The sequence below is a fragment of the Gasterosteus aculeatus genome, chromosome 12, assembly GCF_964276395.1.
Source record: "Gasterosteus aculeatus chromosome 12, fGasAcu3.hap1.1, whole genome shotgun sequence".
NCBI classification, from domain to species: domain Eukaryota; kingdom Metazoa; phylum Chordata; class Actinopteri; order Perciformes; family Gasterosteidae; genus Gasterosteus; species Gasterosteus aculeatus.
In genome coordinates, this window is record NC_135700.1 from 19686306 (window position 1) to 19712866 (window position 26561).

Genomic DNA, 26561 nt, shown 5'->3' on the forward strand with positions numbered 1-26561 from the left:
TAGTGGTTGGAAACTCACCTTGGCACGGCGAACCTTGCCCAGGTCCATGAGTTCCAGCAGCTGGGTGGGATGGTACTGGGGTAGAGTCGGAGACAGGGAGTGAGCCGCTTCAAACAGTCCCCCTTCCTGAAGTCCCGCCGGGGCACGAAGGGCCTCATCCACCGCGACGCCTCCTTCGAACACACTCTTAGACCTGGATCTGCCTTCAAAAGCCGAGGAGGAACCTGCGCTTTGACCTCCAGCAATGTCTGCGGACGACAGGTTGCCCTCCTCTCCCTCTCCGGGCTTCTTGTCCTGATGCCACTGGGCATACACGTGCATTTCACAGTCCATGCCCACCACCAGGATGCCATCCCTCACCCAGGACAGGGAGACTGGCAGAGACGGGGTGCCGTCCACGGAGGACAGCACGTCCACGGCCCGTAGGAGGATCCAGCGCGAGCGGATGCCCTGTTTAATACTGCCCCCTAGGGGAAGGGTGATGACCGCCACGCCGTCCTTGCTGCTTATCGGCTCGTTGATCACGCCGGAGATACGGCCGTACATGAGGATGTTGGACCCCACTCCCACGGTGAGGATGTGAGATCCGTCCTCCTTTGACAGCCAGTCCAAGTGAACGTAGTGCTTAATGTTGGGGGAGCTGTGGTCTCTGCTCATGTACAGGTCAGACCTGGCATGGACAAAGGATTTATTTATGAGACAAACGATACTTGTGAACATAAAGTGGCTGACAGAATATGATACAAACACGCTAGCGGTGGCCTCCTGACCTGCTGTACACAAAGAGGTTGGAGTCCACGCTGACTCTTGGATCCAGGGTCGACGAGGGTCTGGTGAAGTCGTCCAGGTGGAGAGTTTGCTCTAAAACCCACTCCGAGCCGCCAGTAGATTCACACTCATAGATGGACACGTGCATGGAGAAGTCCTCTGCAGAGCCCTGCAGCTGAGGACAAGAAAAACATCCGAATTCTTAGAATGTGAAGACACGGTAGACGCCGTGAACCGATCAACCAGGCGTTCTGTAAATAGGAAACGCACAAAGTTCATTGAAAACACAGGCGTGCTGTTCATAAACCTCAACTCAGTTTAAGTTCAATGACATCCAGCTCCACATACTTCAAATGGAGAGTAGCGAGAGGATATGGAATTATATCCTCAGATGGTCGAGTATCATCACCTCCTTTTCCCTCATGGCTGACGACAGTTAACACAAACCGCTTTATCTACCACTTCCCTTACTACTCTCCATTCTACATAAATACATATTCACATGCAAAGAAATACAGAATTGTTATCTATTTTCAGTGGATCCAGGTTATATTGCTTTACTGCATTTACATTTTTATTGCAACACTCCAACCCAAGATGTGATTGTGACAGTTAAATTGAATAGGCTTTTGGTGCAATTCCCCGAAAACAAAGCAAGACCAAATTGAATATCCTACCTGCCCTTGCCGAGGCTTTTTAAAGGCAATGGCGAGCCTGCCGATGTAGGAGCAGGACACCGCTACAGGCCGTCCGGACACACACACGGCGCTGTTGTTGTCCTCCTCCTCGTTCATCAGGGCCCAGGGCTCCCAGCGGTAGCAGCGGTTGTCCCGGTCATCCTCGCTATACCCGTCGTCACCCTCCACGGCACAGTGCCAGAACCGCACTCGAGAGTCAGAGCAGGTGGTGACAATCAGGTACGGAGCCAGGCACACGGGGTAGATGGAAGAGGAGCTCAGATGACCTGGTGGAACAGAGAGAATGTCAAGCGTGTGGTTATGGACTTACAACAACAACATGGTGTGAGTCGTGTGTTGTAACGGTGTGCACATCCGTACCTGCAGAGGGGGTGGCCCTGGTGACCTCCACCCCATGGGGCAGGTCCAGCCGCTTGCTGTACACCAGCTTGGAGCTGAGGATGAGTTTGCTGGCTGATTGCAAATTGGCTGTGGAGGCCGACCGAGGCAGAGGCCTGATCGGCGAGGTCTCTGGAGACGAGTCAGCATTCACAGCTTGATTGGGAACCATGAGCTCGCTCTGGAAGCTGCTATCTGGACTGCGCTCATCTGGAGACAGACACGTGGGAATATTAAAGCTGGCCTGCACCTCAAGCAGAGGAGGTTTAATGAAGCTGAGGGTACCCTACACTCACCAACACAGGCCTGCACAGACTTCAGGTGCAGGTGCCACATCTGCAGGACAGAGTTCCTGTTGAGATCCTTTTCAATCACCACCAGGAAGAACTTCTCAGAGAACGGGGCCGGTTGGTAATCTGGGTATAGTACATTTACATTATTGTTTTCCAAAGACATAGCATCAGGAAGCGGAGGTACACTAAAAGGAAACAGTGCGCTGTACCTTCGCCACATGGAAAGGCTGGTGGGAATGCCTCTGGTTCCGTCTGAGGCTTGTAACCTAGAATGAAGTCCTCTTGGAAGACGTGCAGCAGCTGGGTGTTGGCGCCACACTGGATGCACATTGAAAAAGCAACTGGTCAGTTTGTCTATTGTTTCGAGGGGTTTCAGGATTCCTGGCGCTGAATTTCTGCAAATCCCTGATCTGTAGTGGGTGAGAAAGACACAGAGCAGCTACTAACCTGATTTGTAATGACGTCCAACTCTATGATACAGCCGGGTCTGGCAGTGGACTGCTGGCTGACGATGTTGAACACTTCGCCCACCAGTTTCTAAACAGAGACACACACACACATGGAAATTAGTACTACCCATTAAGCACTACATTTAAATCCATTAATGTGAGAAGAATATTGAAAATGAGGGTTTAAAGTACAGGCCTCACTTTTCAAAACCTCACCGGTTTTGAAAAGCTGTTCTGAAAGAAGAACGTAATATCTGTGAATAATGAGGTTGTATCAGATCTGAAATGTGTGATGGATAATGTTCGCACATTAACCACCCACAATCCTGCTTTGGACTGGTTCACAGTCCTTTGTGACAGAAGCTGTCACCATGTGAAACATAAACGTAAAATTCTCTACACACAATCACATCTCAATGATGTCCACTCACAGACGTTTCAGGGTCTGACAGCTCATCCAGTAGTTTTCTGGCATCCACCACAGCTTGATAGAGACGGAGGTTTTTCCCATCTGACGCCACGAAGCAGGCGCTGGCGCTGTTACAGTAAGTTCCTAAAGGGACGCAACATAAAGGTCAGATGGAAAGTCCCGCGGTGAGACTGGAAAAGGGGTATTTATGCTTTTAAGGTCGCTTAGCTTAGCATTGGAGTAATGTACTTTGACACCTGAATGGCATTACATACTGTGCATATGTTTGGTGCCATTTTTCTGAACAAATAGCGAACCAAATACAGAAGACCCAGTCCCACTTTTACATTCAAGTTATATTCAAGAAAACCGTGTGTTGCAATTGACATAAATATAAAACATAAAACAATGCATGGTGTGTTTACCAAGTACAGAGCTGGGTACTAGTGTAGGTAGCCAAGCAACATTGCTGAAGGCTGAGGTGTGCAGAGAGTTAATGCGGGCCAGCTCGGAGACCCCTCCAGTGCAAGAAAGGGGTCCAATGTGGTCCACCCTCCACAGGATAAGTTCACTGTAGATGGCGTTGGGGTCGTGGAAGGTCCTCGTAGCTGCATTACGAAGCTGCTTCCTGTTACTGATAAAGAAACGCATTGATAGAATCATTCGCAAAGGGGGAAAAAGACCGTTGTGCTCTTCGCGTCGGTCTTTCTTATCCTCATCTGCTTTTGTTCTTTTCCTCTGCTTTCCCTATTGTACTGTACCTGAAAGGTCCCTTTGCTAGTGAAAAGGTAGGAGGCTGCTCTCCTTCCAGGCTGCTAGGGGCCGAGGGAGGGGTGAGTAGTGCGTTGTGGTGAGAAGAGGTCAGCAGCAGCGGCAGCACTGTGTGGCAGGCTTGGTCGTTCAGATGGAAGCGGTGGCCGCAGTACCGGAACTTGTGCGACACGTTCATTACGTTGGAGAAGGCGGAGCGCTCTGCAAATGTCACTGCCCACTGCAGACAGGGGTCAGAAGTACATTAATGACATGATGAACGCGTCGATGGGACAGTTTGGAAAGATTTTGAAGGGGGGGGGGGGAAAGGGTGCATCCCTAGCTAAAAAAAACTTTCTGTAACAATCTTTTACCTGGTTGAGAGATCCATCAACGTGTTTGGAGACCATCATGACAGCGGGACTGATGCCGGGCCGAGGGTTCAGAGAGGCGGCCAATGCATTTGAACCGAGGCTGGCCGAGGCTGAAGCAGAGTGGGAGACGCGTTGAACCATCCTGCCCTGCTCCTCGGCGCTGGCACCCTCAGTCAAAGTGCAGGCGTACATCAGGATGTTTTTACTCAGGGAGTTGGCATCACCTGTAGGAAACGCCACTGGAATACGGGAGGAGAAGGACACCTAAAGGGAGAGATGGAAGGGAGCGATGAACCATCAGGACAACAGGCACATATTCTTTACAGCCCTTCATCCAAATAGATACCAAATTATCACTTTAGCTTCAGCTCTCTAATAAGAGAATGCTTGTTCTTGTATTATGAACATATGAACAGGAACAAAAAGCCATGTGTCCGCATACTGTATCAACGCAGCCCATGCAAAGTACTCAGAACAAGTAAGTTAAGTCCCATGTGAAGTTATTTTTAGCAGCTGAGATAAGGCTGAGCAGCTTCCAATCCTTTCTCTACTGTCTTCTACTGTGTTTTGACCTCCCCAGGCTGCTTCTGTTGCAGCGCCGCTCACCTTTAGGACGCCAATGCTCTCCAGGGTGATCACCTCACCGCAGGAGTTCACACACAGGTTCACTAAACTCCAACACTAACGGATCTGTTATCGCTCCTCCGATCTCTTGCGCAATGAGCACAACATGTAAAGAACATTCACATCACAGCTTCTAATTTTGAGTCAACCGGAATATTGTTGATTCATTGAGCTTATTGTTAATTATACACATTAAACTTAAATCGGAATCAAGAGTGATTTTTAGGAAAATTGAGAAATCATGACAAAGGCCACATACACTGGAAAACCAGGGACAGTTTAGCAGTCTTACATAAGGATCAGGACAAAGAGGTGCTCACCTGAACCTGTCTGAAGATTCCCTGGTTGAATTCGTCCAGATACTTCACATGCCAAACCAGGAAGGACCCATCGTTAGGATGAATGGTGAACAACATGTCTGGGCTTTTGTTCCACTCTGTGATAAGAGTCTCCATCTTCCTCTCCAGCAGCATGGAGGGCAAAGGCATGCTGGAGTTGGATCCCGGGGAGGACGCCTTAGTGCTTCCCTGCTCCCCCGGCTCCCCCTCCTCTCCTTGCTCAGAGGACGCTTTGTCGGACATCTCGTCCAGGTCTGGAACACAGGAAACATTACTCTTTTACAACTTGACGTGGATTTTAAGCTAAAGAGTTTGGACGAATGCGTAAAGGCCTGGTTGTGAGGTCATACCGAAGTCAAACTTGATAGTGGATCCTTCGGGGTCCAGGGGGTCCTCAGTCGTCTGGTCCACGTGCTGTTCAGAGAGTTTACGGAGCTGCAGCATAAAGAGGTCCATGGAGGTTGTGAAGCTGAGGTCCTTATTGTTGAGCCAGTGAACAACGAACCCTCCGCCACCGGTGCCATCGTCCGGGTTGAAAACTGCAGAGTCAGCCAGCGCTGATGGGATGTCTGACCGAGTAAGAGGGTGGGAAGAGATACATGGATGAAAATAGTACAAAAAAGAAAAGGCTGACTACAACGGCACGCCAGCTTCCACTAAAGATTCACAGCTACTTTGAAGGTGTTGAATTTCTTTTAAATCGCAGAGATGCTTTCTGTAGTATCACAGGCTGCATAAAATTGCATTTTATTATTCGCAAGACAGAAATTAATTAAATTAATCAAGTTTCAAGTATAAGCTACAATTAAATAAATTGTGATCAACATACAGGATCTGTTGAATTCAACGGAGTGCCTATTGCAGACGAAGGAAACCTAAACATTACAGAAGATGGTCACTAGTGCATTATTTATGCATCTACTGTATGGCAAAGACCCTTACCTGTGTTGGGGTTAATACTAGCGGAGATATGGAAGTGACACAGGGCATTGGCGTGATGGGCGATGTGCCGGTGAGTGTGTGCGTCCTGCGTGCCGAGCTGTGAGGGCAGCAGCTCACTGTGAGCCACCAAGGAGGAGGATCGCCGCCGGCCTCGCCGCAGATGCTTCAGGTGATGGATGGACTGATCGAGCCAAGCACAGGGATAAGACACAGACCAACGGGTGTAAGCCAACCACCGGTTGTTCGCGTTTAAGATTTTATTTTAGCATTTAATTGCAATCCAAGCTGAGCGACTGAGTGAGCGTTACCTCCAAAGCATGCTGGATCTTGTCCTTATTTCCGGCCAGTCCCGGCAGGCTGGAGCTGGTGGAGTGTATGTTCTCAGAGATCTGTCCACCCAGCAGGCTGTCTTCCGGGAGCAGGGTCTCTGACCACATCCTACACACACCATCCTCGCAGGAAGTCAGCATCACATTGCACACCGAACCCCTAGAAGAACGACGGGAGAATGCAACTCTTACACAATCAGTAATGATGAAGGAATGAATTGAAAGGCTCAAGTGAAATATAAGGTTAAAAACCCCATTTAAAGTGATTCACCTAGAGGACAACAATACAAAGAGCTCCCTCTGACTGGCTGCTTCGACCACCAATTTTACTGTTTTTAATATGCTCACATACATACATCTCAATATACGGACACATGGTCAGGAACACTACAGGTATTTCAATACTGGGAATAAAGGTCATATTTCTTAAACATTCAAGTTTTCCCTAGAGAATAAAGGGATGTATAACAGAGAGGATAAAAAACATTTGAGTTATTATTAGCATTGAACACGATATAGAATTTATCAAACAATAAACACTGGTGACCATGTGACCATGTGACTGTGTGTGTGTGTGTGTGTGTGTGTGTGTGTGTGCTTTCTCACTTGGGCATGTACTTGCTGGTCCTCCTCCAGGACATACCCGTAACAGAGCGAGGATGAGCCAGGTAAACGAAGGAGAAGTGAACAGGAGGAGGCCTTTTGTCGGACGGGTCGTGGACCACCACTGCAGAACGCCAGCCCGTGGTGGGATACCACACCTTAAGCAAACAGTCATCCTGCGTATGCACACACACACACACACACACACACACACGCGAGCGCATGAATAGAAGAAAATACATCAGCTCGGACCATAGGATCAGAAAGAAATAATAATAATTTACAATGTTTTGCAGTGTGTTTACGTGATCATATACCTTTCCAACTGTTGCAAAGTACTCGCCATCAGGAGACCACTTGGCAATGTGAACAGATGCTGCAGTCCTAGACAGAAACACAAGCATAAACAATGAGATCAGCTATAATCTCTTCCCCATTCAACTGTCACCACAGAAAAGCTCTTTTGCTGTCAGCTGTCAAAGAGTATGTCAACTTTTGGCATTAGCTCTGTTGCTGGTTGTTTCAGAGCTTTCACTTCCCTGTTTTAGTGGTTTTCCGGGACATGTGAGTCATCAGATAACAATTACTTGCATGGCGTTGTGTTTCTTTCTTACTCAGCTAAAAGCAGAGGCCACAGACTCAAGAGTAACAGTGGGGGAAATGATTCACATTGTCATTTGAGTCTATGCAGCAGTAGAAGGAAGTAACTATGTCTTTTGTAATTCAATTCTGATCTATTTCATATTGCCATGAATCACAAATGTATTATTTACAAGAAAAACGAAGAATTAGATGGCAGGGATACAACCTGCACCCTCACATTCTAAATCCAAGTATGGTAAACGCTTCATTTAAAGTGTAAGAAGAACCCTTTGGGTTACACACACTGACAGGAAAAGTTAGATAGTTAGATATTAATGCAGCAAATAAAAAGAGGGTTTGCACAGTTTCAACTTTTCAACGGGTTATGTAATTAAATAAATTCACAACTCTTAAGAGTAAAAAGCTTTTAGTTCATGTAATGTCTGCAGAGGGAAACGATGAACTACTCCCCATATGTCTGAATACAAACTACAAACAGACAGAAAAAGGCAGAAACATTTTGTTCCTGTTTTACCATCAACGGGCAAAAGTTGTAATCATCGATTGTTGCTCTAAATAAAAAACATTTCTACTACACTTTTCAATCACAAAAATGCCAGGAGAGGTGTGTATTTATTTGAACCTAAAATGGCTGGAGAGAACTTGGCTTGGCTTAAGAAAGCTTTCCCTGACTTCATGTAAGCGAACGTGAGTTGAGAGACGAGAAAAGGAATGAAGACAGACCGGTCACATTAACGGCTGTAAGCGGCACTACGGCGCCATTGACTTGTAAAGCGACTCTACCAAATAGTTCTTGACGTAATGCCCACAACCCGAAAGCCTTTTCTTCAATGTCAATCATATAAGATGCTTTCACAGGACGTGCGAAATAAAAACCTACTTGCACTGCCAGACACAGTTCCAGTCGTTAAGGACAGGGTAGGCCTTGTCCTCGTTCAACTGTGCGTCCTCCTCCTCTATCAGGGCGTACGCCACCGGCGGAGCCCACAGCTGGAGCCGCTCGGTTGCCGCCAGGATGCGGTTCCCTGTGGACACAGGAGCACCGCGTCACGCGCCTCACTTCCCGCGCCGACTGCTACAGCGCACGGAGCCACGCAGCACACCGTCGCTCTATTGCGACGCGCGGCGCCCCGAGCCAACCGCAGGGAGTCCAATGGGAGCTCGCCGTAGTGTGGATTGATTTAGTGACGACAAGGTCTGGGAATCAGTTAAAACACAGAAAGCCTTCGGGCGTACCTTGTGGGTCCCAGGCCAGGTTGTAGGTGATGGCTTCGAGGAAGAACTGTCCTGTCTTTTGCCACTGATAGTTAAGCTGCTGTTAGTGACAGGAGAGCGACACACAGCATGCAATATTATTGGCACGCGAGTGTGATGAAGCCCACTCGATATGGATTGGCAGGCCTGTGCGTGTCTGATATTCGTCGCGCTCACCTTGTGCCGTTTGTTCGGGTTGGTGGAAAGCGGCTCGAAGACGCAGACTGTGTTTCCGTAAGAAGCAGCAATCTAAAAATAAAGACCAGCGTTCATCATCACATCATTACTCACCCCATCAGTGCTCCTGCACAGCCATTCCCACAGGACATGGGGAGGGGGTGAGGGGGTTGCGGGAGAGAGGGGAGCATGTGCAGTACGAGACAGGAGCAAAAATTCCACTAAATTCCCTTTTAGCTCTGCATGATTGATAAACGGGAGAAGCAGAAAAAAGGAAGGTGAGTTTTTTGCGTCTGAGTGTTCAGTCAACACTTACCCTGCCGAGCTGGTGGGAGCACTCCACACAGCCCACCTGTATGTTTCCATTCTGAGCCCCGGGGATAATCTGCACACAGTCGAAGTCGGTGGCCAGGATCACAACATCACAACCCGAGCCATAGGCCTGATGAGAGGATGAATAAAGAATGTGCACAGAAAGAGGAGACCAATCAGAACATGTAAATAGTACCGCAAAATGCCTTAATGTTGTGGAGAATACGTCTGGAATGTGTTATCTATAAATAACACGGCCTCACGTGAGAGAAGTAACAGTTGCTCGTGCCTCACGAGTAGACAAACGCTACACAATTGCCTCGCGCTAAATGGGCCGAACGCTTTTGCTAAGATTTGGATCGTGTAAACTGATACAATGGTGTCCGCTGGCGTTTGGCAACCGCGCGCGGAGCGGCAGCGGCACCTGGGAGACTCCGAGGCAGCAGCAGCCGTGATGCAGACTCGCGTCTTTCATTATTCAGGAGAACAGGAGGAGAGGCCTGCGGACCGCTGGGTCACACGGCGGGGCGGCATTACAGCCGGTCGTATAACGTAAAAGGGGGGACGGAGTTACAGTGACCGCTGGAAGGTCTGATCACACTCTACGTAGTTTAACGGGAGTAAGAGAGAGAGAGAGAGAGAGAGAAGCGAGGCACATTAACCGACGGTCACCGTCACGGGCTGTCTAGGGCCGCTTTGTCTTATTTTTATCTCTTAACACACGCACACACGTGCACACGCGTAAGGTAATATGCGAGTCCTTCTGCGCCGTCTGTCAGCGAGGTCATTTGGGCCTGGCGGGTAGAACCTTGTGAGTGTGTCTGGCTAAAACACGATGACCCATCAACACCGCTTTGTTCCTTTGGTTTCGGGCTTTTGTGTGTCCTGTGTTTCATTCAACATCCACAAGTCCATAGGCCCACACACACACGCACACAATGAACAACACGGATGGCATTACAAAGTTATAGAAGATTCATCAACAGTGGCGGCAAAATACATCAGGAAATCGTGGTAAACATTGGTGCTACTTATTAAAGATTAAAAAGCAGAAGCACTAAGCAGTACTTACTGAATCGATAAACTACGCTTCCTCTTTTGTCTTTTTCGTTTATATTACGGCTGAGATCTACAGACATGCACGGCTTGCTCGAGCATCTCAAATGCTATTTGACTGACGGCAACCATTGTGAGGCCGGGATTTAGACGCTTTTTGGGGTGAACCTAGTTCAGGGGAAAAGAGCAAATGTTGTCATGTGCTGTGACAATGAAAGTAGATAAGAGGAAGAGAGTGATATAACTTCTGCCTTTCCACCTAATTCCACTCATTCCTTTTTTCTTACGCAATCATGTGAGCATGGTGTGCAGCATGTGTACCATTTTCAGGTTTAACTGGCCTGAGCTGCAAATATTTTAAAAACATGAATCGATCCCTGGTGGCCTCGTGTAACCGTGTCTCTGTGGAAGCCTTTACTATTGCAAAGCCAATAGCACAAACCTGTACATTGACCCCACAGTGTATAGTCATATCCTGTTGTATGCACCAAAGAAGAGGGCATTAACAGGGTAAATATTTATTTACGCATTATATATTGGCCTATTTATAATAGGGCATTAATAGGCCAAACAAAACCCAGCTTAGATCCATCTCCATTCTACCTGTTGGTCATAACACACCCAGCTTGATCAATATATGAACTGGAGGGAATTGCAGAAATTTAATGGATTGCAAAACACAGGCAAGAATGATATTGTTCTCTTTGTCTGCACGTGGTCACTAGGATAAAAATACATTTTATAAAGCATACAAAACTAATCTTGTGAACTATTACACTAGAGCTGAGGATGGGAATATAGAAACAGCTCTGTCCTGTCATCATGATTAGATTCTTCAGCCGTAAGATACGGAAGTATTTGCCAGATGTTTCGTTCACTCGTGTTTGGATAGAAGACACAAGTGCAGTGTCTCTGTGTGGCAATCCAACAAAAATTCTTGCTCAAGATACAGAAAGTAGAAAACGCCCATACAGAGAATAAGACAATAACGTGACAATGTCTGTATTCCGATGTAGAACATCTCCATGCAAATCACAAATGTTCAGATCCGGTGGAATATGGAGCTTCAGTGAGGGGGGGTGCATCCTCTCTCTTTCTCTGTGGCGTTCTATTTTTAGAGGATTGCACATCTGCAGCTCTGCACATCAAACCCACTGGGCTTTCTGAACATTTAGAACATCAACTGCAGGTCAAAAATGGACACAAAAACAGTCGGTCATCAATGCACACAAACGATACCAAATACACTATTATTTATTTACCATTACCAAAAATGACATCTTCGTCATGTATGTCATTCAACAGAATAACTATACCCATACCAACGTTTTATTGGGAAATAGAAGACCTATTTTCCTTAGATGATCTCTTCATATTTCTTGCCGTATTGTTCTTTCATACTCTTCCTCATTTGTCTTTCTATTCAAACATGTTTCGCCATTTTTGTCAATATGCAACAAAGTTGATCCAGCAACATTCTCATGACCATCCGGGAGGACGGAACCGAACAGTAAGTAGACGGAGTGAAGCTCCAGCTTCACGCTCCCTCATTTGAACTGATGCATGAATGACTGCAGCAGTTTAGGTGTCGTGTGTGTGTGCGTGTGTGTGTGAATATACGTCAGTCAGAGGCTAGCCTATGAGTCCTCGGGGTCAATGTGAGTGTAACCGCATTGGGCATGATGTGTAGCGCTCTTGAAATACCCTCTCAGACACGGATAGAAACCACCAGGCAGAGAGAAGGGCACCCCGTGGCAACCTGCCGGGCTGCAGCTTCACAACAAATCGCGTCTTGCGTTGTTGAGCAAATACAGTATGACCCTCGGTACAAAGCTGCTTGTTTACATTCATACAGTCTTGATCTGGGGTCGGGGTCAGCGGAGATAGGAACAACTTCTCTCTCCAAAAGAACTTAAAAGAAGGAACGGCTGCACTATATTCTGCGGAGCACAGGGATTTGGTGAGGGTGTCTGTATTTGAGAAAAGACTGTGGTAATTAATAGAGGATTCAGCCATTTCATTCACATTACCGTTGAGATGAACTTGGATTATAAGTACTGAATGAATCTGGTCCTTGTGAATAATAATGATTGACAGCTGCAACCTACAGTCAAGGCAGACTACATAACTGTTTCCATATTCAACCAGTCTTAAACTTAAAACCAAAAATCCTAAGCTTCTGATAATAGTAATATTATAGTGAACCTATTTCTGTTTTACGTAGTTATGGATTTTGAGGGGCTTGCTTTATTATGAATGTGTTATGATGTTAAGAACAATCATCCAGCTGTCTATATACTCATCATCATTCATCCTCTACTCTCACTACAAGAGTTGACTAAGGATGCTACAGTTTTGGTTTCTACTACACTCAACGCTGGTATTTTAAATCAACTGAGCTATAAGAAAAAACATTGTTAGGTTGTTCACAATTGTGCACCTTTTTTTTCAAATTTGCCATCGCAAAAGATGATAACATATTTTAAAGGTTTTCTTCCCCTTGTCTCACTGCTGAGGTTGCCATAAAATCACTAAGAATATGTCTTCCCCAAAGAAGTCAATAAAGCCCAGTCACAGGATTTGGTTCAAAGGTAGAAGGTGTCCGATCAGCATACAAATGACCTATGACGTAAGCTGCCGAAGGTCCAACAAACAGCGGTGATAAAACCAAAAAAAATACCGGTGTACTCTAAAGACACCCGGGAGTCAAAAAGATGACAGGCAGCACCGCGTTTTAGATTTTACGTTACCTTCGCCACCAAAACACGCCGAGCCATTCGTACCTCCGGCTCACGTGTCCATATATGGCCCTCTACGTCACGGCTGATGCCGGGATGACAGCCAGCTAATGATCCGCGAGGAGGATTTAACGTCAAACGGTAGCGAGCTTTAAGCTAGTCGTGACAACCAGACCAAAAAAAACCCCGCAGCTTTCTTTTATTCGTTTTTTATTTAACTCATCATTTCACGTTGTAACTGCACGCCAGTGTTGTCAAACCACCAGTCACCCCCATCTCCCACCTTCCTCCCCGAAATGTGGACTGCGAAATTTCCTCGGACACGCGTCCCATTGCGTGCGTTCGCCGATAGCGTCGGGGCCGCGCAGAGGGATTCCCTCGCAGTAATTCTAATAATGCAACCGAGTCACAGCTAAAGGTCATTCGAGCGGCTACCGGTAACTGAACTGTCTGGGAGCGATAAATAGCACAACGTCACCCGCTAAACGAACGCACCCAACGTCAGATACCACAGGTGACCGCCCGCTGGAGGACGTTATAGCTCGTCGACGTCTGACTGACTGTCAACATAAATGAGAGGCGGCAGTTTGGAGGAGAGAGGGGGGGGGAGAGAGGGGAGAGAAGAGAGAGAGGGGGGTGTTGTTTGTGGATCGGTCGGTGCGGCAGCTCTGCTAGCACACCGCCCGGCTAGCACCCCAGCCCCCGTTCAAAGCCGATGTGACGTTAGCTAGTTAGCTTCGCTAAGCATCCAGCTAGCTAGCTGTCAGCCGTTAGCTTCTTTGGGAGGAGGGGGGGGGGCGGTGTCATCCTGAGCGAATAATATCAAAATAAAACCTCACCGTGAAAGGAATGTCGTTTACGCTCCCCACCGAGTAGCAGCAGTCTCCGGGGTTCACAGCTCCCGTCAGCACCTGATGCAGATGCATCTTCCTTTTTTTAAATTATAGCAGCAGATGTTATTCTTTTTAATAATTAATAACCAGTCCACCCTTTCGGTTTCTCCATCTAGCAACGACCGGGAGTTCCATCAGTAAGGCTGGCGTTGTCCTCGTCCCGGCGTCTTCCTCCGCCAGCGTTCGCGTTGCGGTGAATTGTGCGCGCGATGCGTGTACATGTAATGTCTCCCGCTCCCGTCATGTATTTGAACGCATTACAACTGGCCGCCCGTCGCCTCTCGCCGTCCACACCAGTCCTCCGATTAGTCGTGAGAGCCGAGGCAGCGGGATCTCCGCAGCGAACCTGACATGCGCGTTCCCGACGATGTCCAGGCACGACTGAACGGTCATAGAAAAGCGCTGCATAGAACCTTAGTGTCGGCTTCTCGTTCCTACTTAGTGCTCCAGTCGGGTTGTTTTTTGAGTGAAAAACGCCGGTAATTAAGTTGTCCCGTATGTTTCCTCTAAATTACTTAAAAACCTACCGTATTGCTTCACCGTGGTTCTCTCTTCCTCGCTGTACAGCTGCTCTAGCACTGTATTTCTATATTCGCGGCGCACTAGTTTCGTGGAGCACCCCTCTGTCGGCTATTGGAGTTCATTGATCATAAATGTAGCGTCTGGGGTAAAAACGTTTCTCTCAGTGAAAATAAGTTATTGAATGAGGGAAAAAACTGTGAACATAAGACAGCGTTACAGTGACGCAGATAGCAGCCATACTGAACAGTAACAACAGACATATGGAGCAGGAGTGTTTTTCTTTTGTAAGATAGTGAACCTCTTCTCTTTCTCTTCAAGTCTAACAATGCCAAATGGATATTTTTTTGACGCATAGCAGTGCATGTGCAAAACGATATCTGTTTACCATTCTGAACCTGCACATAGTTAAAATGAAACAATTTACTACATTGTTATCCCAGCTTCTGATGTAATGCATTACACCGTAATGATGTGATGAACAATTTGAGGTCGTCACCGTGGTTTTTTTTAATGCCGAAGTAGCTGGCGTCACAACCATGACATACAATATTATGTCGTTGTTACTGTCTCTTTAATGTCTCTATATTTATGAAGGGAGGACTGACGGGGATCCATGGTGGTGATACACAATCAACCATCGTGGCCTTGTCCTGGATATTTAGGCCTCGCTGACATCATCATGCGAGGCCTGCCTGCCAGCCACCGTGACACACAGGACAACAGAACAGAAATTTCTGGATGTGGTAGCCCAAAGAGGATGTGACATGTACGCATAAAGAGTGTCGGAAAGAATGATGGGGCACACTCATCCTGTAGCGCTTGTATTGCTGTGGCCATTTAGCATTTGGTGACATTTTTGATCTGTGTCAGACTTTACAGCTGTTCTTGGCCTCATGACTGATGCTCAGTAATAACTACTCGCTGTGCTCTTTTAGAAAGGGGAAATGAAATGGACGGACTGGAGATAGCTCAAGATGTTAATCAATCAATTAATCTTTATTTCAGACTCAGGGTCCACATCATGACGAGACAATAATAAAAATACATACAGAACAAAACAAAAAAAACGCACAGGGCTTTGGCCTTACTTGGAGACAGCTGTGCCAATGTCTCCACATGGGACAAGTTGCGTGTACTAAAGCCTTACGTCTGTCAAAACCAAAATCATTTCATTGTTAGACTCATTGAGCCGGCAAATACATTTATTCATATGGGTTTCATTGAGACAGTTTGGAAAGTGTTGACTCCTGCGGTGACAAACATTTCCCTGGCACTACTCCCTCTGGATCTTTAATAATATTCCCATGGCATCATTATGAGCTACTTTTAGCCTCTGTAAACTTGTGAGCAGTGTAGAGTGGTGCACAATACGCTGTGAATAGAGACATCTTCCGAACTGAACTTGCATGAGAGAGCATTAGCTCGTGCATACACCCTATACAACAAGTATCAGTGTCACCTCTCATTGGTTCTGATAAGAAACGGCCGAGATATTCTACTACACACACCAATTTCTTGTTTCACTGGACAACTAGAAGCCAAGGAATTTGTCACATGTGTCCTCTTTGGTTCAAAATGGCATTTAACATTGAGTGGTGGGCGTACCAGCAAACACAAATTCTCTCACGGTGACTCGCATTATGTTACCCGTAAATTGAAAGTCTGTGAAATCTTGCCACAAATCTTCCTCTCTCTGCTCCTTTGACTTTGAATCATTTTAAAGGCCACACTGCTGCTGTCAGGACGTGTGAACAAAAGACAGTCAGTGCATCTTTCCCTGCTGAAGTCGTTCCCTTGCAGCACCTCTCTCTGAGAAAATGATCTGGCTAAAATCTGAACAAATATAGATGGCGTCCCTATAATTTATGTGTGCATGTGATTATTCTTTCGGCGACGGAGGGTATCCACTTTAGATTATTAAGAAACGGGGGATTCATCTCTTAAGTACCGGCGGTTTTCGTGCAGTTTTCCGAGATCACTGCAGAGAAAACAAAGTCAACAACAGCAACAACATCGGGTATGTAAGGCTGCTCGATTGCTGCAGTTTGAGGAGCCGAGTGTATCTGGAACATGAAGTGGGTGTGCACTGTAAGTGTGTGTCTGTGTGTGTGTGTGTGTGTGTGTGTGTGTGTGTGTGTGTGTGTGTGTGTGTGTGTGTGTGTGTGTGTGTGTGTGTGTGTGTGTGTGTGAGAGAGAGAGAAAGGGGCCCTGTGAGTAACAGCTACTGTACGTCTGTATGTTGCAGAGGGGCTGGACGAAGGTTGATGCAGGGTTTGCAGTCCCCTCCGGTGCCATTGGGAGACACAGCCTTCATCTACAGAGAACAGAATTAAATGCATTATAGATTTTCTCATTTCATGGATGGCTGCTTGCTGGAGGGAGCTCCGGTCTGGCCCCGGGGCGCGAGACATTTCTGCTCCCCAGGACAAAAAGAATGTAATGGAGCATCCTCACAATCTTAAATAATTAAATCAGTGCGTACTGTTGAACTTCACTGTCATGAAGTTATCAATATCGGAAGTTTGAGTCTTATTTTCTTTTATGCCAAAGCAGCATGAATTCTTCAAGGATCGCTTTATAGCTTTAACACAATGTTATCTGCTGCGTTCACAGTAAATGAGTAAAAGTGAATCTGACATTGCAATTGCACTTTTCATTAAAACACATTGATTAGTTTGAATACATTAAAGACATTCATATTTTTAAATCAAATTTTAAGGATAATAGAAACACCATTTATAGTTTTGAATAAAAATATGCACAATATAACGGATCTATAAGGATCTATAACGTTGATTTGTTCTCTGAAATGGGGAAACAGACAATTGAAGATGGCTTTCAGAACTGCTGCTAAATGAACTTGACGAAAAGACATAAAAACGTCCAAATATTTCAGGTGTCTCCTTGTGAAATCAGGTGATCTGATCAGGTTTACTTTGTACATTAAACTGGTCTTCAACTCTCTGGGTTTCTTAGACAAAATGAAAGCTCGAGAGCAACTAACATGAGTAACGTGCACAGTGCATGTAATTCAATGCCCAAAGGACCTACGTACTCTACGTATCATGCATTCCAAGTGTGTTCTTTTATTTCCTCTTCATCTCATTTCCTCATTGTCTCCTTTGAAAGGAGATTAAACGGTTCAAGGCAACGGCGGAAAAGCCATGCCGCTTCCCAAAGAATACGACCCTTACACTCGATTGGGCACAAATCTCATCCCATCCGCTCATGAGGAGTCATCAAGGGCCCCGAATGAGGCAGAAGAAGTGAGGGATTTGGGTCGCAGGCTTAAAACAGGCCACTGAAGGGTTCTCCTGTTTATTCATGAACAGATGTGTGCTACATGCCTCCAGTCTCAGATCCTGCTGATGCCATCGGAATGCAACTCGGGAATAATTAGAGTAACGCGCTATGGTCCTTCGACATTACACGTCATACTTAGAAACCACAGTACATTGATTTTGGCATCAGTGTGATGATTACAATGATGATATTCTATTTCAGGAATAGCTTTTGCTTGAACGGTTAAATATCGCTACTTGTCTCATCTTTGCTAGACTACTCATGTGTAATGTTTACAACACTTTTATAACACCAACTCACATTGCTCTAGCGCTGGGCACATTTAATGACCTCTTATGTTCAAGTCCATCATCTCCGGCGCCTGCTCGAAAAATATGCTGAAAATAATAAAAAAATAGTAATCAATGATGGATAGAACATTATTCTGTTCAAATGTAAAGCCCAGCAGACGGGAGCATGTATCCCAGAGCAGAACAGTCCCATTTCTTCATCTAGACCCAAAGCATCCCGCTTTCTCTTATATTTGGCAAATATTTGGCAAAAATACAAATGCTGCTCTTCCTCTGGTGAATGCAGGTCCATTACGACGTTTAATAAAACCTGTCTGCAGTTACTTGTAGAAGGTGTTCATGTGTAACAACACCTGCTTTAATTTCTACTATTCTTTATTTTTTTAGGGCTCTAATTGAAGTGGCTTTTGTGAACAACATTTTAGAAAGAGGGCTGATGAATAATGAATGCATGAATTCGTGTTTCAGAAATGTACAAAAAAGAGTCTGTATCCTCTGCAGTGCGGCATCTAGAGGGCGGCCGAGGCCTCCGCACGACGGGATGCTGCTGTTTTCTTGTCTGTCGTGGAGGAAAGATGCTCTCAAGTGGTGCTGCTCACGTCCGCTTCAGTGCTTCTTTCAGCGGCCCCCGTTTCCTTAAAGCGGCCGAGTGCACCTACGTCTCCTCCTCCCTCGGCCGTTTTGTGATTCTGCCGTGAACGCGTTCACACCATCTGGTTCTCACCCCGCTGTCGCTTCCTTCCCTCCTAACCGGCCCGTATCTCTTCCTGGCACACGCAGGAGTCGGCTCAGACTCTCGGAGGTTTGCGTCTGCGAAAGATACTGAAGATTGATGGCGGCTGTTCCAGAGCGCCGTCTCCTCCGTCGCCCCTTCTTCTCCATCGCTCTCTCCCTCTGCACTCGTGTCGCTTTCCCTTCCTCCTCCAGCTCTGAGGAAGGTCGGCCTCTCTTACTGTGGTTAAACTCGTCCATCCGTCTCTCGGGCTCACCTGTCCAGCCGGCCTTGGGCTCGCTGATGAATGTCTCGCACCTGCAGTTGTTTCAGGGATGATTCACTGCCGCCGCTGTGAACGATTTCCTTTCCTGTCCACAGGTTCAGAATCCCATTCAGGCATGTCCCTGTGATCTGTAAATCTAATCTAATTGTGTGTGTGTGTGCAGGTGGGGGAGAGTTCGCTCACGCGCATTTGGGTGGTGGAATTTCCTTTGCCCCTTTGTGCTGCAATGGGATTACCCTTTTTTTAATCTCCTCTTTATTGAGCTTTATTGTGTTTCTCTGTCTCATTCTCGTTTGGACCACATCCTAACCCGTTCTATTTGGGGCTGCGGGAGTGTCTGTCTGTGCGCGCACGCGTCTATTTTCCAAGCACCTTTGCATGTGAGTGATTTGCTGAGTTATTCTATGGATATTACAGTATGTGATTGAAGAGCAGATGGTGGGCGTGAGCAGATTTCTACGCTCGGCTCTGAAGTGTGAAGAGAAGATCAAGGGCTTGGCAACAAGTACACACACACACACACACACACACACACACACACACACACACACACACAGACTCCAACCAAAGCCCATAATCCCGGAGTTGCAACAGGTTTTTGCATCATTGTGACAGAAAGCGACAATATAAAAGACAACTTTTGTTCATTTGGTTCATATAATGCGTCGGTGTTCTATACATACTGTTCATACCTCAGATGACTTTGTCTTTACCGGAAATCTGCAAGTTTGCATGTCAATTTATTTCTGTGCAAATTTAACCATTTACAAAGGAAAGGGGTATTTCACAAATCAAAGGTTGCATCATCGGGCCTCAGCTGACACTGTGATCCGAACCAATGTTTACTAATGGCGAATAAGGCTAATTTTATATTCTAAGTATTGTAGTAGAACCCATATCAGATGGTTAGGTTTCTTTTTTGACTTGCAGGTGCCACAGTGTTTAAAGAGCAGACAGGCATCTGTATGCTGTTGAATGACAGACTGTGAGTGTGAGGGTCAAAGGTCAGGCGAAAGCCACTGTAGAAGAAGTTGGGTACCTGCTCAAACAGAGGAGCTGCTGCCATTAAACTATGCACACACGGACAACAAAAGAACGTTCTGAAATACAAAGAAGAAGGACATTGTGGAAACGCTGCTGTGACCGTGATCTTTCTAAACAGTCACAGCAGTTACAGTACTTTGAAGCCAGTGACATTTCTCACAATATTTCCTCCCGACCTCGTTGTATCAAATCAGCAAAACAGCAACAGAGAAGCAGGAAGATAGCTATGAAAAAATAAAAATACAAAAATCTGGTTCTGTATCTATAATTAAAAGAAGTGTATATTTATTTTGACTTTTTGACTGATTACACAGTGAAAAAAAAGATTTTGATGTAATACAGCATCCATGGCAGAGGAGGGCACTGTTGACTTGTGATACAATCCAGACTCGGATGGTCGGAAACCCGCTCAGTGTGGTTTTAGTTGAGGAATAAACTACACACAGGAGGTTATTTCCTCGTAATGTGTGGTGCCTGACAATACACCATTCACGGGCCAGTAGTTGCAGTAGTAGTAGTAAATGTGTATTTTTCTACGCTTGTAAAATGTATTCTTGCTGCCAAATGTGTTTACGAGGGATTTTACTGCAGTGTGAGTCTGAATGCATCCGGTTATGTGTATTTGTTTTGCATGCACATATGCAGAATGCATTTAGGTTTTACACAGGCAGACGGATTAACCCCAGGAATGTAGGAGCCTATAGAGGAAGAGGAAATTATTACAACACATGGTGCCAATGCTGCTGGGCAACTTGGCCTCATCCTCCCTTTCAGTTCACATCCGGCTCTGTTGGCTCAACAACCTACGAGGTGATTACCAGCATACTATACATTACGGAAGGACACCAGATAGAAAGATCTGGAAAGCAAACCCACAGAGATTCTTTCTAATTGGCTTAGAAGTAAAGAAGGTTATTAATATACCTCCATGTGGCCATATTGTTTTTATAGAAAATGTGGAAGCAACTTCAAAGCTTCTGTTTTGGTCGGTGATGACAAAGTGATGATAACCCTCATGCTTCAGTAGAAGGGACTACAGCACCAATGTAGTCTTTGCCTTTTTAAGGCTTTAGTCATTCTTTTATAGTCCACATTGTGTGGCCAACAGTATTTAACAGAAACTAATTTAGTTAGAAATGATACTCAGGTTTAAAAAAGCTTCTTTTTTTTAAATGGAGATTAGATTCAAGAGGAAACGACTGCAATAATAAATGGCGTTTTGTGTTAAATGGTTCTGTCTGTGCGTGGCTTTGTACTCTGCCTGGTCATCAATCTGAACTATCAGGGCTGATAAGGTGCTTCTAAAGAGAGAGGCGACTGAGAGATCACTCTCACACTGATATGTGAGGGAAAGACAGTGTGTGAGGCCACTTGAAAAAGACCTTGAGTTTGACGATGGCCATTCTGCAGCTCTTGTAAATTGTTAAGGAAGCTCATAATAGACTCCTTATCTCAGCCGAGGAGACAATGAAGCCTGTGAAGAGAGAGGGACAAACAAAGGGGAGAGGTCTATGAAGTGAGGGGGGGGGGGAGGTGAAGACTATTCAAACAAGAGCTATTAGGCTCTGGCATGAAGACGAGAGAAGTCGCAGGGAGATGAGATTCAATCCCAGGTGCTAAAAATGAGCGGTGATCCCTTTCAGCGCGTTTAACCTGCAACGGTTAATGGAAGTCAATAAAAATGTGGGTTTGATAAATGACTCTCTTTCAACAAACATATTCCCCAACGCTAGCAAGCCATTTTTTTTTTTACTCATATGTATAAAAGCTAGTAAATTATATAGGAAGAGATTTGCTTTCAGTATTTATGGATTGTTATTTGTATGACACACTGTGGCAAATAAAACTTAATTACGCTCTAATGAAGTAATTAAACGCTTCAGAGACGGGGATGAAAGGCAAACGGGCCGAACGTTTCTTACAATCATCAACGTTATCGCGGCCTGTAGTTTAAAAACACGTGTGTGTCAGTCATCCTTCCAGATCGCCTCGTTCATTTTGAGTGACACGTGTTGATTGGTGGGACTGACAAGAAGAGAACACCAGGCTTATTGGGATCATTTCCCTCGACGGCAGGTGCTGTGAAATGAGGGCGCCCAGCAGGCCCGGCGGTCGAGCCTCGAGCCGTTCGGCCGACCCACGTGTGTCGCAGCCGCGCGGTCCGAAGCAGTCGCTCCCTCCTCTTTGTACTATGTGGGCCCCTTGTGACAAACCCCGTGTGACTGTTTTGAATAGCAAATGGGTGATGATAATGCTCCATTGTGGGATAACGTTTTTCATGACGATCGCTGCGATCAGACTGTGTCTCACCACGACCACCAGAGGGCAGTAGAGGCCAGGGAGTAACTACAAATGACTGTGAGTGACATTTTAGGCGTTTACTGATAATCATTAGATTTCTCTAATACAACGACATGCAGCGCTTTTAAAAAAACTGGATTATTTTTCACTTCACCCACACGGAAATCGGATGTAATCTGACGGGACGGAATTAAATAGAAGTTTGCCATCTCATGAAGCTTTTTTTTTAAAAATCTTCTCCTTATGTCGATTGAAGGACGCTGCCCTTGACCCTTCTCCACTGTGCCTGGTATCACTTCTAACCTCCCAATGGGCTGATGTCAGAGATCCTCCCACATGTGTGTGTGTGTGACTCACAGACGTTAACAAGAGCAAGCGTTGCCCTCTCGGAAGCTAGCAGTCGTTTTGTTCCTGTGATTAGACTGTGCTCTAACGTGATACCTAACCATAATCACCTCGTAATCACGGCCTCCTCCACCCCCCTTTTGTCCCCTGCACCTCTCTCCTTCCCCATTGCGGCACCCGCTTGCCTCTTGTCTGTTAACGTAGTGCATCCTCTCCACCTCCCGGGCCCTGGTATGCAATGCCAATGCACCTGGCCTGTGCGAATGAGCAATGAGTGAGAGGAAACCGCGGAGCGTGCAGTGGCTGGGGGCACACGGCAGCCATTACGGGGCTAAAGCACCGCCAGCGTGCTTGATGAGGGGGAACAACGGAGCCTCGCCCTGGGACACTCCATTAAACTCCCCCTCTTTGTCTTTCTGTCTTTAGCTTTGTACGGACACACACACACACACACACACACACACACACACACACCGAAGCACACGTGCAATTCCGTGTGGGTCTCCGGTGTGTTGCTGCGAATGTCTTTCATCTCATTTTATTGGGTAAGCCATCACCTGGACAATGGTGTAAGCAGCAGCAGCAGCAGCACCTCCTTCCTCACCGCAATATGTTTTCACATAAGCACCTCTCAAGCCGCACTAATATGCAACATGGGAAAAAAAGCGTTGAGCTATTTGATGTGATTGAGTATCAAATCCAACACAAAGTGCCAAGTTTAGACTGACTTGAACGCATAGAGACATTTAGGGGGCTTTTTGCAGGGTGTGGCACTCAGCTTTACTCGCGAACCTCCAACGAAAGACAAAATAAAAATCAATAAGAGCTTCTGAGAAAGGCTCGGAGGATCACCTTTCATAGCTGAGGATATTGATCATGAATAATGCTTGTTTGCAAACAGTAGAGCTGGGATTGCTTATTGCGGCACCCTCGCTGCAACGACAATATCATTTTTCAGCGTTGAGAGTTGGAAAAGTTTTCCCTCAATGAATGGGAAATGGGCCATGAAAATAATAGTCTTAACTATTCAAAACACATTCCTTAAAACTAAAATGACCAGGTGGGCCGAACACTGACCTCCCGACGTGTTTCGTTATTCAACTGGAGTTATGAGCATGCTTAGGGGTTAATAAAAGTCTTCTGGTCCTATGCTACCTTTGCAGTTGAAATATGACAAAGCTCTTTTTAATGAGGATGTGCTACTGTTATTGCTTTTTATTGGACTCATCTTTCATTGTGAAACTTTTATTGAAAAACTTTTGTAGAGGATTTTCTCCATCTCTTTCTCAGTCAAATAATTGAATTCGACCAAAAGAGTAATCATAGATTTAAATTAAACTTTGTGGCAAAACCTAAAGAAAGACAGCGACGCGGCATTTTTAGAACAGGTCCTTAACACAGAATTACAGGGCGGCAGTTGGGCCAAGCTGCATTGTAATTCATCATTCATTTTTTTATTACTAAGGTTATACAAAATGTTTCACAGGTGACACCTAAAGATTCCACTGGTTTCCCTGAATGCCTACCAAGTGCTTGAAAGTACGAATCCCTAAATGCACATGGTTTTGAGAACTGGCCTTTTCAAACCTCACTGTTTGGGGTTTGCATCTGCAGCTGGGAGGGGGAATAGTTTGTGAATAGTGAAATGTGGGATCAACAAGTGATGTGCATTGAGAGCCAAGCGGCCGAGACGTCAGGTCGTGAAAGTTATGAGTGTTATGATGTCGTCATTTTATCGCCGTTCCCTGTGGCCTGAGAATACAAACTTGATGCGAAAAACATCTGGATTTCTTCTGGATAAAGGGAGAATACCCTGAACTCACCACAATGGCACAAAAAGTATGAATTTTCCAAATTCTGTGCGTGTACCTTCTTTGATACAAAATAATAATAATAGAAACTGCATGATGTTACAGCACAGAGTTACACGGGTTCCACTGACACACAAAAAAGATAATGATCTTCTTCCCTTCAGCACGGAAAGGCGTCTAAAATGCAAATCGCATTGACTCAAATTCAAATGTGTCTCCTCAAAAAACAGATGAGACCTGAAGGCTGAAACAAATCCTCATTTCAACATTCTGGACGGCGCGCATTTCTCTCGAGGTGACACCTTCAACGTGATACTCATACATCTGTGACCCGAACAGCTTTTGGCACGCAGAGAGGACTTTTCGTGAAGATCTGTGTGGACTCCGAAGTACATGTCCGGAACAAAAATAGCCGAGTGAGCAGAACGATGTGCTTTCTTTGTGCGGTTAATCATCATCTGATGGGCGTATTGATTTGATGTTGGAACAGTGCTCGGTGTGTTTGAGTGGGCCAGTGTGTGTGTGTGTGTGTATAAGCTTACATGCCTGTGCTTACATTGGGGCTGTGCACTAATTGCTTGTGATAAGGAGATATACTTGTTTTCTGGGAGAGCTGCGAGAACGTAGAGGACATCAGAGGACATCAGTGTGTCCTCACCAGGCTTATCCTCACACTGTGTCTCGTTCTCTTCTCAAGTTGCGACCGTCTACAAACACAAGCCGGTTTCCCTCGTCATAAATAATAAAAAGAGCGCGCTGATTGTCGATAAACCAGCCATGCTATGACCTGGATTGTATAAAACATAAAAAATATGTATAGCTGAACAGGCCGAAGGCTAAATGTTCTTCCTTTGACACTCGCCGAACTTTATGTTAAACCGTTACGCTCCAGAGAGAATGCATGATGCAACATCTGAACATAACTGAGCAATATAACCACAATTAAAAGCAGGAGCACCATCTCAGTGTCTCGTCCCCCTGACACCCGTTCAGTGACGTTCCTTTCCTATTCACATCTAAATAATTCCCTCTCATGAGGCCACCTCGGCGAGGACGGCCCCCATCGGGGAGGAGCACGCGGCTTGACGCTCCGCTCATGAAATATTGACTGCAGGTAAGGAGCCGCAGAGCTGTTGATCCTGACCACGGCTTTGAGAGTGAGTGAAAGCGCCGCATGTTAGCATGTTAGCATTTTAGCGAGGGTCCGCATGTCAAGGACACGGGGGGGGGATTGGCATCCTAAAGTGAATCCGTGTTTGGCTCATCAAACTGACCGGAAAGACACGCAGGTCGCTGGACCGTGTGTGTGTGTGTGTGTGTGTGTGTGTGTGCGTGTGTGTGGGTGTGGTTGTGTTGAGAGGAGATGGGTCAGAGCACTCAACAACCCCCCCCCACCCGACCCCCCCAGCCCCACTCAGGCCTCTAACGAGGGTCTCCACCCCAGAGATCCCTTCACACCCACGGGGAAGACTAACCAACTGCTTCCCGTATTGCTTCTGCCATGACTTTGATGTAGTGTGTGTGCATGTGTGTGTGTGTGTGTGTGTGTGTGTGAAACCTTTTTAAAGCCGTGATTAAAACAGACAGATTCAGCTGGTACGCTGATGTCAGACAGGACAAACAGTTTGGATTTGAGGATTGCCGGGCTAATTGGGACCCTGTAACATGACGTGACCTGTCGCACCACCTTCTTTGTTTGGCAGCTCATTTTATTTCCCCCCCAACCTGTAAATGTCTACGACTATAAACCCGAAACTAGAGGGCAGTATGAATAGTAGAATATGTAGATTTCTTAAGATAAGATAGTCCTTTGTAAGTCCCACCGCGGGCAAATTAGCAGTATTACAGCATCAAAGGGAATGTGCAAAAGTGTAATGTCATAAAACAACAAGAAATTAGTAAATAAACAGGGCATGTAGAAAAGATCAGTAAACAATAAAGAGCTAAATATAAAATATA

The 26561-nt window shown here is 45.9% G+C and overlaps 1 protein-coding gene across 9 annotated transcripts in view; it reads right to left on the reverse strand.

The window, feature by feature from the left end:
- dmxl2 (Dmx-like 2) overlaps positions 1-14337 on the reverse strand; it is a 33546-nt gene extending 19209 nt beyond the window's left edge. For 8 of the 9 annotated variants that reach the window (XM_078085566.1, XM_078085564.1, XM_078085560.1 and 5 more), the window contains exons 1-22: positions 13935-14337; positions 9306-9431; positions 8990-9061; positions 8795-8873; positions 8439-8583; positions 7273-7339; positions 6959-7131; positions 6332-6512; positions 6024-6204; positions 5432-5650; positions 5064-5335; positions 4120-4383; positions 3757-3986; positions 3421-3629; positions 3018-3139; positions 2585-2674; positions 2347-2455; positions 2141-2260; positions 1827-2054; positions 1446-1732; positions 771-943; positions 19-670 (exon numbers count right to left, since the gene is read on the reverse strand). In XM_078085566.1, coding sequence (XP_077941692.1) covers positions 19-670; positions 771-943; positions 1446-1732; positions 1827-2054; positions 2141-2260; positions 2347-2455; positions 2585-2674; positions 3018-3139; positions 3421-3629; positions 3757-3986; positions 4120-4383; positions 5064-5335; positions 5432-5650; positions 6024-6204; positions 6332-6512; positions 6959-7131; positions 7273-7339; positions 8439-8583; positions 8795-8873; positions 8990-9061; positions 9306-9431; positions 13935-14021 — 4086 coding nt within the window. In that variant the 5' untranslated portion in view covers positions 14022-14337. The remainder of the gene's footprint in view (positions 1-18; positions 671-770; positions 944-1445; positions 1733-1826; positions 2055-2140; positions 2261-2346; positions 2456-2584; positions 2675-3017; positions 3140-3420; positions 3630-3756; positions 3987-4119; positions 4384-5063; positions 5336-5431; positions 5651-6023; positions 6205-6331; positions 6513-6958; positions 7132-7272; positions 7340-8438; positions 8584-8794; positions 8874-8989; positions 9062-9305; positions 9432-13934) is intronic. The other variant, XM_078085561.1, reaches the window with a different exon arrangement.
- Between the last annotated feature and the right edge of the window lie 12224 nt (positions 14338-26561).